General features: G+C 33.6%; 2 protein-coding genes across 2 annotated transcripts; one reads left to right on the top strand and one right to left on the bottom strand.

The window, feature by feature from the left end:
• Positions 603-2,655, top strand: LOC18608586 (putative cyclin-D6-1). Its single transcript, XM_018114711.1, has 6 exons — positions 603-893; positions 996-1,076; positions 1,176-1,271; positions 1,363-1,564; positions 1,687-1,817; positions 2,025-2,655. The coding sequence occupies exons 1-6, from the start codon at positions 714-716 to the stop codon at positions 2,199-2,201; spliced, it is 867 nt and encodes a 288-aa protein (XP_017970200.1). The 5' UTR covers positions 603-713; the 3' UTR covers positions 2,202-2,655.
• Positions 13,223-14,878, bottom strand: LOC18608585 (transcription factor WER). Its single transcript, XM_018115118.1, has 3 exons — positions 14,706-14,878; positions 14,102-14,231; positions 13,223-13,855 (listed from the first exon to the last, which is right to left on the bottom strand). Exons 1-3 carry the CDS (start codon positions 14,836-14,838, stop codon positions 13,333-13,335), a joined length of 786 nt encoding a protein of 261 aa, XP_017970607.1. The 5' UTR covers positions 14,839-14,878; the 3' UTR covers positions 13,223-13,332.

Below are 15,422 nucleotides of genomic sequence, written 5' to 3'. Positions count from 1 at the left end.
TTTTGTACAGAAGAACAAGCATGTGTTGAAACGTATTAGTCTTCTTCAAGTTTGTTAATCAATTACTAAAAACTTGAAGAGTTCTTTCCACGTTCACAATCAAATAAATGGTCTTAGTAACTTCTAACGGGAAAATAAAGTGACACATTGATAGCCATTTAGCCATATATAAATTACGCATTCAATAAATGTACAAAACTATGACCTCTCAGGGAACATAATCTAAGTCTAACCATCATCTTGTAAATAACATAAAGACTAGCAATGAATTGAACATACAGTGATTGCCCTGGCTCTTGGAAGGCCAAAGTCAAAAAAGTTGAGAATGAGTTTTGGACCCTCCATTTTCTGATTCAACCAATCATCTTCTCCTGACATCTAACCTCACCCTTGCACAAAGTCCCTGACCCTATCTGATCACTGCCCTTTTTCCACCCCACATAAAGTTTTTGCTTCCCTTCTAAAGACTAAAGAGAGACAGAAGAGGACATATGTCAAATACACATATAGCGGCAAAGTAGTGAATTCCCAAGGTCTCCACATCCCATCTTTTTAGAAAGAAAAAAAAAAACAACTAGTAAATTCACCCCCCAACCCCACCCCCCGCCCCTTCCTCTCTCTCTCTCTCTCTCTCTCCGTGCCTGTATATCATCGTTGGACTTCTCTGCAACGCCACTAGGCTGAGCTGACCTTTAACAGACTCTAATCAATTGATGGAGTTCGATCTTGAAAACCCATTAACAAACTTCAATGACTTCTGCCCTGGGACTACTATCCCTTCCCTCTTCCTGGTTGAATCTCATCATATGCCCAAAGAGAACTACGTAAAGACTCTCAAAGCTAGAGATCTTGATATTTCTGTCAGACGAGGAGCCATCTCTTTAATCTCACAGGTAAGCGACATAACCAACTTACTTTCTGAGAAGAAAGAATAAAACTGTTTGCTAATTTCATATATGCTTACTCAAATAACGAAAAGTTGCCTCTTATTTCAGTTGTCTTGCAAATCCAGTCCCTTTTTATCATATCTTGCTGTCAATTATCTCGACCGGTTCTTATCAATCCAAGGAATACCGGTAAAGAATCCTCTGCTTCGTTAGTTTTAGTTAACATGGCTTATCCAGTTTATAGAGCTACAAAACTAACAAAGATCTGACTGAACCTTGATGCTGCAGCAACCTAAGACATGGGTTCTAAGACTTCTTGCAATCTCTTGCGTCTCTTTAGCTGCCAAGATGAAGAAAACAGAGTTTTCTATCGCCCACTTTCAGGTAAAAATTCCTATGGTTAGAACTGTAACATTTCCAAAGAAGTATTATATTGTAGAGCAGGCCTTATCTAAATCTTTTCTGTGGAATGTAGGGGGTTGGAGGTTTCATATTTGATGCACAAACAATAGAGCGAATGGAATATCTAATCTTGGGAGCACTAAAATGGCGAATGCGTTCAATTACTCCTTTCTCTTTCATCTCCTTCTTTATTTCCTTCTTCAAGCTCAAAGACCCTCCATTAAGGCAAGCCCTCAAGGCTCGAGCTCTTGAAATCATCTTCAAATCTCAAACTGGTAGGTGCCTTGATTCACTGAATCGCCAAGAATGCAGCCATGCATCCAATCATCACTTAAATTTTATTTCCTTCTCTCAAAACTCACAAAACTGCTTTGCCTTTTGTGTGTGTGTGTAACAGATGTAAAGCTTTTGGTGTTCAAGCCATCAATAACTGCTGCATCAGCACTTCTCTCTGCTTCCCATGAACTTTTTCCCTTGCAATTCCCCTGCTTTAGAAAAGCAATTTCCAGCTGTTCATATGTAAATAAGGTAATCTGATATTCTGATGAATCCCTTTAGGATACTTTTAATAGTATACCGTTTAACATTTACCAGGCATTAAAAATTTAAAACTAACCAACAGATTATTTTATTTTATTTTTGAATAAATGTAGTGTACAACATACTTTGAAAAAGTTATAATTAAGCATCTAATTAATTTATTAACATTTCCTGTATGTGTTAAATTGGCTGCAGGACAACATGTTGGAATGCTACAATTCGATGCAAGACATAGCAAAGGAGGGATACGAATCAATATTTGATATGGTTTCGACCTCCAACACGCCCGTCAATGTGCTTGACCAGCATTTTTCAAGTTCAGAAAGTGAAACAACCGATGGCATCGTTACAACCGCCACCACCATACTCTGAGAACAGAGAGAGACATCAAGAGAAGAAAAGTTAATGAGTACCGGCAGAATCAAACGGTCCACCTCTCTCAGGTCCAACACTGTTGATCATGAGGCTGTGTCAAAAGTTTTAACCAATGGCCCATTTTGAGAGTGACCCTAGCTCCTTCAAATAACAAAAGCAGAAAAAAGAAAGTAAAACACTTGAAGAGGGAAGGACAAAAGGAGACATGAGAAATGGGTGCCAGTCCCAGAGATAAATATGAGAAGTTGATGTTTAATAGCCCAATCACTTCGCTGCTGTGCTACGTGAGTCCGAGTCGTAATGGCCAATCCACTCCCTCTCTTAGGTAGAATTGGAGGGCGAAAAAGAGAAGAAGATTTTGTTTCCTTTTCGTTTTAGGTACCAAACGAAGACAAAATATAACTTTGAATTGTGGGGTTGGATTTTTGTTTGTCTGCTTGGTGTTACTGTTCGTTGTGTCTCTTAGTTTCTGGCAGAATAATAATAATTATTATTATTATTGGTAACTGAAAATGGAATTTATATATATATATATATATTTTTTCTTCTCTCTTTTTTTTTTAACATTTTATACCCAACTGGAAATTAAATCAAATTTAGAATTACAAAATAATTTGAAATTTAAGAAATATAAAAAATACTTAATGTAATAGTAAGCATATGTACTCTCTTGTTGAAAAAATGAATTAAAATCTTCTTTCTTCAAAGTATGAGCCGATATATGATGCGTGGTCCTAGCCAAGCATCTTGCTGGTAAAGAGATTTCTCTACATAAATCCAACAAATAACGACCCTGGGTCCATTTTGAGATCTCTGTTCCTGTGGCGATAGTAACAGTACACAAGAAAAGTTGGACCACTACAAATATAACCAAACAATAAAATATCCATTCATATAAAGAATTAAATATAAATCAATTTACTTGCATGTGTATCCAAATCGTTTTGTTTGTGCCAATTTAATGGAAGAAGCGAAAAATAAAGAAACCCCCTCTGCGGGCAGCAGATTTCGTTATAAGGCAACAATATTTTATATTATATTATAAGCTAGTACAATCTCATCAATTCTGTAAATCAAGTGTTCAAGTTTATTAATAATTCAACCGTGTCTGCTATTTAGTAATAGTGTTGCAGATGCAAAGAAAAGACTTCAAAGTATGTATTAAAGATAAAAGCAGCTTGAAGTCTTCACTTCAATCGCTATTTATCTGTTGATGTTGACGATGTGCATCTTTAATCATATGTTCATCTATTATCAAATGATTTAAAGTGTGGATTTGAGTTTGACCTCTTCTGCCATTGTACGGAAAAAATAAAATAAAAATTCAAAACCCCTATATGTTTGTCTCAGACTAATCCTACTCGACCCTAATATTAACCATGTTTCATTTTGAGACCTTCGAAAATAGTGAAGAATTATGTCCCAAGTTTCTTCTAGTCTAGTTAATAACTCCTACTTGATATCTATCTCAGTCTCTAGTTACCAGTTTGCTACAGTGAAAATGGCTTGTTCTGTGCTGCTTGACTTAAACAAAAGAGGAGGAATTAATTTTCTTTGGATTATTTATTAATTCATTTATAATTTTGGGTGAGAAATCAGAGATAAGGTTGAAGCCCTTGTCCTTGTGTTTCATGACAGAGTAATGTTGCTATCAGCAGCAGTCATGGAATTGAATGTTAGAAAGTTCAAGGAATCAAAGTAGCATCGGTTGACCCACTCACTACTCATCACTGCCTCTGTAAATGATATCCTTTTCAATATAGAAATAAAGTGGGACAAGCTCCTCCTCGTGTTAGTTTTTACTTCTTCTATTTGCACTATCCTCAACTCCTCTCTATTTTCTTCTAGACAATTTCGAAATCCAACAAGGGAAGAAAAATAGGCCTTCTAGAGGCCGAATCAAAGGTACAAGCAGCAAAATTGTTTGATTAAATTTAAAAGCAAATGTTAATGGGTTATAAAAGGATGCTCTAATTATTAATTATAAGTTAAAATAATAAATAATAGTTATTTATGTGTTTATTTTTTGTGAATAAGACATTGAGATGGTCGAACATTTTAGCAATTTTTTTTAGAAAAAAAATTATTTTTCGTTTTGTTTTTCTTGGCAAACGCAGATATTAATAAGAGGTCTCCCTTGTCATATGCCCCATTGCCAACCCAAAGCTTACATGAAATAAATAGTCAAAAATAACAGGAGAAGGTGCATGTGGCTTAATGGTGCGGTTAAAGAAGGTTCTTGGAATCTGCTGTTTCCTGGCTGCTATGTTTGTTGCTGGATATTTATGCACTGCAAATTTCTCAACCTCTGCACAGAGTCACATGGAACCCGAGAGTGAGAGAAAGAAGAGGGGGAAATCTCAAAGCCACAATGATAAGCTTCCAAAACTTAATAAATGGGAGGGTGGCGCATTGTCTACTAGGTTGTTGTGTAAGGTTAATATCGGCAACCAAAACCACTGTATATCATAAGCTCCACTTCCGCTGTTTAGTACGTCCGGGCCTAAATGCTGTGGTGGCTCCTTTGTCTCCTAATTGTAGACATTACCCGCCAAGCAATGCCAAAAACCAAAACCCGCTTTCAGATAAGGATTGCTGCAAACCACATACTGACTTTCAACATCTTCCTCTTCTACTCTACTTTCTACTGTATACATAAACATAATCAAGTACTTAAGACCACACCTATTTAAGAATATGCTATCCTTTCTCTCTCTCTTTTTCACACAATGGCTTCAAAGACTAATTTTTCTTAGATTATTTTTTCAAATTAAGATCTAACTTTTATCCCATGTTTTATACCAGAATCAAACTTTTTTTTTTCTTATTTCGTCCAATTTAAGATGTTATATTTTCCATATTTTTCAACTCCATACAAATTTTAACAACAAAGGTGCATATCAGGCATGCAAAGTATAATTGCTAAATTATGTGACATTTTAATTCACAGACGAGATGTCATTCTTAAGCCATTTGGCAGCAACAAATTTATGGATTTCTCTTTTTCAAAGTTTCTCTGTGAGGGAGAAGAAACCAATTATTGTCATTTGCTTTTCTTTTCTATTTTCTTTCTCTCTAGTTTATCTTTCTCAAGTTATGATCAATTTCTAGTTACGCCATTATCAACTTCCGAAGAAAAGAGAAGACAAAAATAGAAAGATAATACCTAAATATTAACTACCAGAGCCAAAAAAAAAAAAAAAGATAAAGTTAATACAAGTCTTTAAGGTTCTATCATAATTCAACTCAAGTTCACTAGATTTAAAAATGGACATCTCACCTCAAAACACCAAATAACGTTAATAGATGTGATTCAATTACTAAACTATCCATGACCCTAAACACCTAAACACTTCTTTGCAATCATATTGTACAATCCATCTTCTTCTTCTTCATTGTCTTCATCCTCCATTACTAAACCACCCAAAATATTCTTCGATCTTTCTTTATTTCTGTGAATTGAAGGGTATTATTGGTCTCATGTGATATTCATGTGATTTTATTAATAGCAAAAGTGACGGTGATCGAACCTGCCAAGTTGATTATTTTGGAACAAGAAGTCCATTTTGGAATCTAATGGACTTTAACTGAATTATGACAAAATCTTAAGGATTTAGATAGATTTTACGTAAAAAAATCATCCTAATACAATCCCTTTCATCTTTGTACCACTTATGTATTAAGTAAGACATTGGAGACTGTAAAGGGGTTTTCTAATAGGGAAAGAGGATATGTTGCAATAAATGAAACTGAATGCACTAGAGGCAACAGAGAGGAAGAATGGAGCAATCCTTAAAGCATAAGTGCTTTGATGGCAAGCAGTGAGAAATGAGAAAAAATGGAGAAAGCGGCAGAGCAAGATGGATGAAAAGGGCTAAGTAAAGAGAATATTTGAAAAAGTTTTAAGGGTAGTCTCTACTGAGTTTCTAATTCTTTCTTATTGCCTCCCGACTGTCCAAACTCTCATATTTATTCTAAATAAGAGTGATTTCTTAAGAGTAGTTGGGAAAAGGGAAGTATTTGTAAGAGAACACGTTCAATCATGAGAGAACGTGCTTGTCATGGAAAAGCACGTTAAAAAATGGTTATTGGATGTTAATCTTGATCAGGGCAGAACGTGATTGCCATGAAAGAGCACGTTAAGGGATGACTTATTGGGTATTAAGCTCAATCATGGGAGAACGTGCTAGTCATAGACGATCACATTAAGAAATGACTTATTGGATGTTAGGAGAATGAGTATATAATGCCTACGATTTGGGTAAAGCACATGTACTTCAAGAACAAAGTTAAAAGGAGTCCTTTTAACTAACTCCATATTTGAGTTACTAAGTTAAACTCTTTAAAATAACCCAAACGTAAAGATAACTTATGAACCTTGTTACTGATTCTAAGTTACTTTCACTTTCCTGTATGAAATAATTATTCCATTCTTATTCCTATTCTGTAACACAATACTTCAAGAAATAATGGTTAGTCAAAATTGAGCATCTACAGATATTCAAAACTATTCTTTCTTAAGCTTCTTCTCTAGCCATTTGTTTTTGCAAAACTCTAAGATGGAGCAGGGAGTCAAGAGATAAGGTTTGTGAAATTTGCTTTTTTAACATTTGAAGTCACTTTTCACTCAAGCATATAACAAATGCGCACAACTAATAAAGTGCCCCCCTCTAATTTGCTCACAACAGTTTAATGATCTCTAGGTTTCTACCAAAATTGTTAGCAAAGGATAAGTTCCATTCTCAACTTGCTTGAAGAAATCAATGATAATTATTCCAATATGTTTTAAAATTTTCCAGAAAAATGGCCAAACCTCAAATTGTTAAAGCAATTATGCTCATGCCTTGCTTGTCATTAAAGTGTTGCGAGATAAAATCCTAAAAGAAACTCCCCGGAATGTAAATATTCTTGCCTTATTCTTTACCTATGCATCTACCTCTTACACATTAATTGCTATTATCTTTGTGAGCTTCTTACAAAAACTCATTTATGTTTTCTTCAATATACCTTAACCAAACTTGAGATATGCAAACCAAGCAACGACACATACTCTTCAATTGTTTGTATCATATCCATTTTGTTGAAAATGAAGCCTTTATGGGATGGATTCCAAAATTAGATTATAGCTCTAATCAACTAATTGTCTATGTTAACATGGAGAAGTGATGCAATATGCTTATACTTTTCTTGGAATTTTTCTTGCTAGGGTCTCTTCCACTACCCCATATGTAACAAATCACTGAGATCATTTTGCCAAAGATTGAGATGAATCCTCTCTAGATGTGTAGGGATATGACCTTTCGCCAAATAGTCATCCTTTTTTGGTGAATCTCCTCTTATTGAAATCTCAAACTAAAAGCTTCTTCATACAACATGGACACAAAAGTGAAGCATACTAGGTGTTCCATTGATGAAACAGATATCGACTTTTCCATGAATTGTCACAAAGAAAATACCCATACATGAAAAAAGTATGATGAAAATGCATGGTTGTGAATTGAATAAAAACAAGCAATAATATAAACAAAAAAGACAAATCAAATGAACACTTTTAATCCTTACGTCTGCTTCTAGAAAGGACTAATGGGCTCAATCTCCAAATACATCTCGAGCTTATCAAATTCAGCCTTTTTCTCCCTCTTCTTTTCTCCTTTCTCACTCACTAAAACAACACCGTTTGTCACGCTATATATATTCTCTAAAACCCTACGTTTCTCATTTTATTCTTTTCCTTCATTTCTTTACCTGCCTTGGTTTATTTCTCCAACCTCTCCCAAAATCCAACTTTCAACCCCAAACCCAGATTCTGATTTGTAGCTACCATGAGCTCCGTCGGTCATCGTTAATCATCAACATTGAAGAATCACAAAAAATAACCTTTCAATTTCCCTTTTTTGTTTAATTAGTTTCTTTTTCCAAACTCTCTTTCATTTTTCTTAAATTTACAAAAAACTGAGAAAAAAAAAGAAAACAAAAAGCTCAAATTTGGCTAGTGTCAACTAGATTTACCACCTTAAACCTCGATTTTCCTTTTCGTACATTCTTACCTTTTTTTTTATTAGTTTGTTTTCTTTTTTGCCTAAAAAAGATTTCTTTTCATTTTTAGTTTTATTTTCACAAAAACAAAAAATAAATAGGAACCATATCTAAGAACTCTATTCCAGATCTCAAACTATTTTCTTTTTTTTTTTAAATGAACTTGTTTGGGTTTTCACAAAAAAAAGGAATCCTAAATCTAGTTTTTTTTTTTTTGGATTGTTGTTGTTGGAATTTGTTTTTGGTGAAGGCTAAAAAGGGTATTGATGGGATTTTTATTATTAGTTGGTTTTTTCCTTTTTTTTTTGTTACTTGTAAATTTTTTGAATTTTTGTCTTAGTAAAGCCTCTGCCTATTTTTTATTTGGAAACTCTATTTTACAGGGTTGGTTGGGGTTCAAATCTTAGATTTTTTTGGATTAGAAAGACAATCAATGATTAAGGATGTCAACAAGTAGGGTACCCATTAATTTTGAGGTACCCAAACCCAATTAAATTGTAGAGTACCCGAACCTGATAACCACTTGAATATTTTTTAAATTTATTACCCCAACCCAAATCCTAATACATACCCACTACCCAATAACTACCCAAAAAATTTTATTTAACTTTTCATGGGTACCAAATAACTCGAACTCGAATCCAAACTCATATCAATAAACAATTAAATTATATTTTACAATTCACACCCATATTCCATATTGTTGACTAATAATTAAATTTATAAAAGGAAACAAACAATAAAATTACAAGTTTACAACAATCATTGTTTAATTTAAATTTATTAAAGCAAACAAATAATAATTATATTCTAATCTCACAACCTCTCTTTAAGTGTGTGCATATATATATATATATATATATATATATTATAAGTTTATGTAAATAAAGGTATATATATTTATAATTAATAATTTTATAAGTTTTAATTTTTATAATATAAACACAACATAAAAAGTAAATATGTTTATATTAGAATTATATAATAGTAATTATATTTCTTACAAATTAACACAATATATAAAATATATATATTAAAAGACATTACAAGAAGATCAATAATCATACTGTCATGAATTAATTTAATTAACTCTATAGGTTTATCCCTAATTACATGAAATTAAAAAAAATAAATTACAAATTATTTTAATTTCACAGTTTCTTTTTAGGTATGTATATGATAAAAGGTTACATAAACATAGGTATATATATTATAACAAATAATTTTATAAGTTATAATTTTTGTAAGATACAAAATAGAAAGTAAAGATATTTAGATTACAAGTGTATATATAATAGTAATTATATTTCTTGTAATATGATACGATATTCATATTATTTAAATATAACTAATAATCTAATAGTTTTTTAATTTAAATATATTAATGACATCATATTAATAATTTGACTAACAATCATATATCATTAATATATCTATCAATTTCTTCAAAAATGAATTATTGATAAATTGGTAAAAATTACATATTTAATTTAATTATCTATTGTATATTATATAAATATTAATAAAATATTATATAAATGGGTATAGGATTTGGGTTCAGAGCGGGTACTTGCCAAAATCAAAATATTAACATAATCAGGTTCGGGTAGCTAGTACCCAATAGGTGATACCTAAACCCTACTCGAACCTGATATGGATAGTAAAATTACTATCTGACCCTATTTCAAATCCGATTAGAAGATATCCTAACCTTATATAATTAGGTTGATTACCCGTAAATACCTTGTAACAAGATACTCATTGACATCCTTATCGATGATGATTTCTTGGTCACCAAATTCGACTAATCTGAAAAGGTATTTAATGTGTTCCTGTCTAATTTTCTTGTAATGAAGTGAAAAAGGGAAAAGGTGGTCTAATGATAGGGTAAGAAGGTAGGAGCTTATACTATTTTTGACTTTATGTTGCAATTTGAGAGGAAAGGAAAGGTTGGTTGCCATGGCAGTCTAGCTCAAGTTCTCTATTTGTCTTTTTTTTCTTCTTGCATTTTTTTTTTTACTTTTTTGTTTTCTAAATATTTATCTAAAAACTTTGAAAAAAAATAAAAAAGTTAAAAAATAGTTAAAGCAAAAAGCCATTGGGCTTCATGGGTTCTTAAGAACAAGGGAACATAATTTAAGCCCAGTTCAAAGGAAAGAAAAATGGGAGTGGACCCAAAACGCAATTTCAAAACCAGGTCTGATATGAGGAAGGCCCAAAATAACTTGGGCTTAAAAAGACCTAAATTATTTAGTCATCAAGAAAGTAAAATAAGTAAAAGAAACAAAATAAAAAGGGGGGCGATTAAATCTACCGGACAAAATGGATTGTCTACAAGGAAATAAATGTTCACAAATCAAGTGCAGGGATGATAATGGAACAGGCAGTCAAGATGAGGCCAAGGTTGGGATTGGCTAGGCAATTGTCAATAGAGATGCAATGTTTTTAATGCTTGGTGGTGCAGGCATGTGATCTGCAGGTTCTGCTTTTATTAGCGTCAGTTTACACGACTTGTTCTGGTGTTGGCATGCTTGGTGGTTACTAAAGCAGGTATGACTGTGTTTGTGCGCGATTTGTGGATTGTGATTGTGATTGCTCTGCTCTGGGTGCTATAATTACTTGGGAGCGGAAGCAGACCACCTTATTTTCTTCTCTGTTTTCGACTAGCGGAATATGTTGCCTGCAGGTTATGTTTGATATTTGCTTTCTACGGCGCTCTGGCGTTTCCTTGGCCAATGGCCTGACTTTTACATATTTCATCAATTAATAAAATGAATTGACTTTGAACAAGCAAAAAAAAGAAAAAACCAATCAAAGAAATATCACACCATTTATCTCACATATGAGATAAAAACCAAAATGTGAGAGAGAAGGGAAACAAATAAAAACCAAATATGTATTAATTAGTAATAAGAAAGTAGGCACATTACCAGCATAGATAATAAGCCACATGAGGAATCAAAATGGCTTAGAAAAGGCATCTATGAGGCAACATTTTCAGAGGATGGAGATGGCAGCTGTGAGGGTGAAAAGGGTGATGTCAAATGCAGTATATGTCAGGATGAGTATGTCATCGGTGATGAAGTAGGGGGGTTGCAGTGCCAGCGCAGGAATCACGTGGCATGCATTCAGCAGTGGCATTTGGTCAGAGCTGGACAGAAATGGATTTTTCATTCATTCTGAAAAAGAAATCTTTGATTACTTTTCAATGTATTCAATACAAAAATCTTTTATGGTTCAGAAAATTCTTATTGTGCATAATATATATTTGCTTACCCATATATATTCCGGAAAAATTCCTTTTCTGCTTGGTTTAATGTTTATTTTTTTATCAATATAAATACTTTTCTATCAGCTATATCTTTTAATAGAGAGAATGAAATTCTAATCTCTTTTGCCTTTGGGGAAACTTTTATTACTCATTTATATTTCCTTTTCATAAACTCATTTTTTTTTATTATTATAACAACCTTAATTATACTAATACACCAATTTTTTTTTTTTTGCAAAACCAATTTTAAACTAATATATTTATCATAAAAATATAAAGAAAGATGATTAGATAACATTAAATTGATTTGTCTTAGCCTGAAAGATATAAACAAAAACACAAATATCTCTGGCCACGTAGCAGCATCAATCTTGCAGCAGTTCCACAGAGAAGCATCTCCCTAGTGTAAAATAACATCCCAGAGCGAATCGTAAGATCATCCCGTCAACGTCAACTTCCATATTATCTATACATCCAAATCAGAAGAACCTCTGCCTACCTCTCACCATTTACATTCCTACCGAAAGAAAGGTCAGCCAGCACCATTCGAAGCCATAATCCAATAACATCAAAATAAAAGTGAGTCGGGCTGCACATGGGTATGAATCTGTCAGGCTAAGGCTACCCTGAACTTAGACAAAAGAAAATTATCAAACACTCTTTTATATATATGTAATAGAAAGAACTACGGCTTAAACTTAAGATTTTTATCTAAATCTCACCTCGCGTTAATCATATGAGCAAAGCCTATATAGCAAAATTATCAAAGACGTGAAGAATTGGTCAAGAGAATAAAAATATTGCTACCAAAAGATGTCCTCTCAAGATGCAACTGCTTAACTCAATGCAAAAACAAAGTTGACCTCTAGTTTAGCCAAGGTACATGGTTGGAGTTGACTTCGGCAAGGAAACATTACCAAGGTAAGCACTAAGGAGGACCAAATTAACAAAGTACTAGCACCCAAAAAAGAAATATTAACAAAAGCCCTCAAGAAGAGATATAAGGGAGTCGTGTATCCCTAAACTATGCAACAAATCCGCAACGAGAACCTTCATCTGGAAGGTTCTTGAAAAAAAACACTAGATAGTAAATGAACAAATCAGCAACAACGAAGAAGATCATTTGAAACTAAACAAAAGGAACTCCGATAGTTATAGATCTCTCAGCGATCCAACTATAAAAGAGTAAGCTCACTCTACCTAGGCATATATACAAACTCAGCAAGCATACATATAGCTTCTCGAGTCAAGCGTCAACTCTTTCCTGAGCTTGCACAAAATTACGTGCGTATCTCTTCTCTTTCCTAGGAGCCTGTTGCCTACCTCGTTATCTTAATATATATGTATATATAAGTTTTTTCAATCTGTAACTCCGAGGTCTGCTGATCTAAAGCAATATCAATACCATAGTAGCCATATATATATAATGATAATTCCGGTCAGGTATCTGACGCGGAAAACATACATCCAAAATCGAGTTTGGACTTTTGATCGCAAAAGGGATCTGATTTAGTTAGGTTGAAGAATCCACAAGCACCCCAAAACAAGAGGAAGAAATTAAACAGATCTTTTGTTCTGGTTGTGGCCTGTGGGATTAAGCTTCCAACTTCCAATTAGCTAGCTAGAATGCAAGCATAATCGATATGTTGAACATTTTCTGAGTATTGCTTGGAAGTTTAAAACGTCTGATTAAATAAGAGACAAGCAGCATGCATGTTAATAAGTTATAGCTATGATAATTTTAGTTTCTCCTTAAGATACAATTGCAATATAGTACTAATATACTTAACATGCTAGCATGGCAAATAACCAAAAGTAAATTTACGGTAATTCATGCATCAGTACTTGATAGAGCAAATCAGCAGAATCATCAAAATACATGTCATAAGGCAATGGCAGCGCAAATTCGCCCCTTGCCAAGAATGATGGATAACCATCTTGGTTGTAGATATTGTCTGCTACAAAGGGCTCACTCCAGAAATCTCCACTGCTTTGATCTTCATATATTTCTGAAGAATGAAGACAAATATCCTCCGTGGCACCAATATTTAAGCTGGATATAAATCCACTTTCGGAGCTGAAGGAGTACAATTCGGTACTTGAAGATGTTGTAGGAGACAAGGGTGAACTCTCTAAGATCATACTGGGGAGAGTATCAATAATTATGCTTTCAGCTTCACCTTCAGAGTTGTGGGTGGCCTCAGTTTGGGAAGTTGTATAATCGTATTCTTTCCCATCAGATGTTTTTAGATTTCGCTTTGCACGCTTCTTTAGATGAGTATGCCAGTGATTTTTAATGTCATTGTCTGTTCTTCCAGGTAATCTTGCAGCGATCGTGGACCATCTGTACATAAGAATTATATATATCATAGATGTTAGTTAATTTCTTGCATCCGCAAAAATGACAATTACATGCTTGCGTAGGTTTGGACTAAATTAATGTAGAATGGCTTAATCGCTTGCGTACTATCTAGTAGAACATTGAATTCTAAATCACAGCACTGTGATGTTCCCAGTGTGATAAATTCAACTTGTTTTAGATTTCCCCCTTCTCTCGCTGGCTTAGCAAGATTTTAAAATTGGCCCTAACCTGTTACCCAATTCTTCATGTAATTTCATGATCAAGGCATCTTCTTCTTCAGTGTAGTTCCCATGTTTTACTTGAGGCTGGAGGTAATTCATCCATCTTAATCTACAACTCTTTCCGCACCTTTTAAGACCTGCACAAGATTTAGCAAAATTAGATCATTTTTATTATGAACCTGAAGAGAGTTTTTATTTATACCAAATTAATACTTAATTAGATATCATATATAATTCCAACTAATGCTATAAGCCTGAAACACTTAATTAGGTTTTTCCGTTAAACAAACAAATTAATTTGCCTAAGAAAAAGATTAATGAAGTTTTGTGAAAAGATACCAACATAATAAAACAGAAAAGAAAAGAAATTCAGAAAATAATATTCTCTCTGCTTGTGATCTTCAAAAGATAGACAGATGAGCAAACCTTGAATCGATTTCCAGAAATGATCCTTTCATTTTGTAATTACACTTCAAAACAAGTTAATATGATGGAAAACTAGAAAAGACTTGAGTGAAAAGCCATCGTTTCCTCCATAAAATCATAGGATTACATTGTAAATTCTCTCTAATAGTTGAGTGTTCTAATAAGAACTAAGAATGAAACTGTACCAGCGAACTTTGGAAGTTCACGCCAATTCCAGTGGCCATATCTCTGAATATAAGATCTTAGTTTATGATCTTCTTCTGCACTCCATGCACCTTTCTTCATTCCATTTTTATCATAGAAGGGAGCTCTCACCATCTTCAAGCTCTAGCTTTCTCTCTCTTTACTCTCTTCAAGGTCAAGTTCCCAAGCGCAGCTGTATGCAGATCGGCTTTCATTTAAATACCCATTACCCTTATTTTGAAAATGAAACGTGTTTAGACTGGTGATGTCGACTTGCAACCTCCATACTATAATAGTATAGATCTACTTAGAATTATTAACTCCATATATTAAGGACCTGGGTCCCTTTTAGAAGGACTGACAAAGCCTTTCAGGCTATCATAATAGTTAAAAGAGTGAACAAGGAAACTTCTTATAGGTCACATGAGAAGGAAAATATGAAATTTATAAATATGTATAGAGGGAAACTTCAAGCTAGGTAAAGTGAATCCCTGTGATCTTCGCAACACCCTCTTATCCACCCACGTGGGGTTAAAAGTTGTATCAAACTATCAATCTTCCCAGACAGAAAAGTCATATATCTCATGAATCACGAGTCGTTTTGTTTGTTTCTAGCTCTTGCTTTATGTCTTTATACTTAGGTCATATAAAATTCTTATTCTTCTTGTCAATATGTCATAGCAGCATACATAATGCATAGATTCACTTTTTTTTTTTTT

This window comes from Theobroma cacao, chromosome 2 (genome assembly GCF_000208745.1).
Source record: "Theobroma cacao cultivar B97-61/B2 chromosome 2, Criollo_cocoa_genome_V2, whole genome shotgun sequence".
Taxonomy (NCBI): domain Eukaryota; kingdom Viridiplantae; phylum Streptophyta; class Magnoliopsida; order Malvales; family Malvaceae; genus Theobroma; species Theobroma cacao.
Note: the sequence above shows the minus strand (reverse complement) of the source record. Positions and strands in the feature narration are given on the sequence as shown.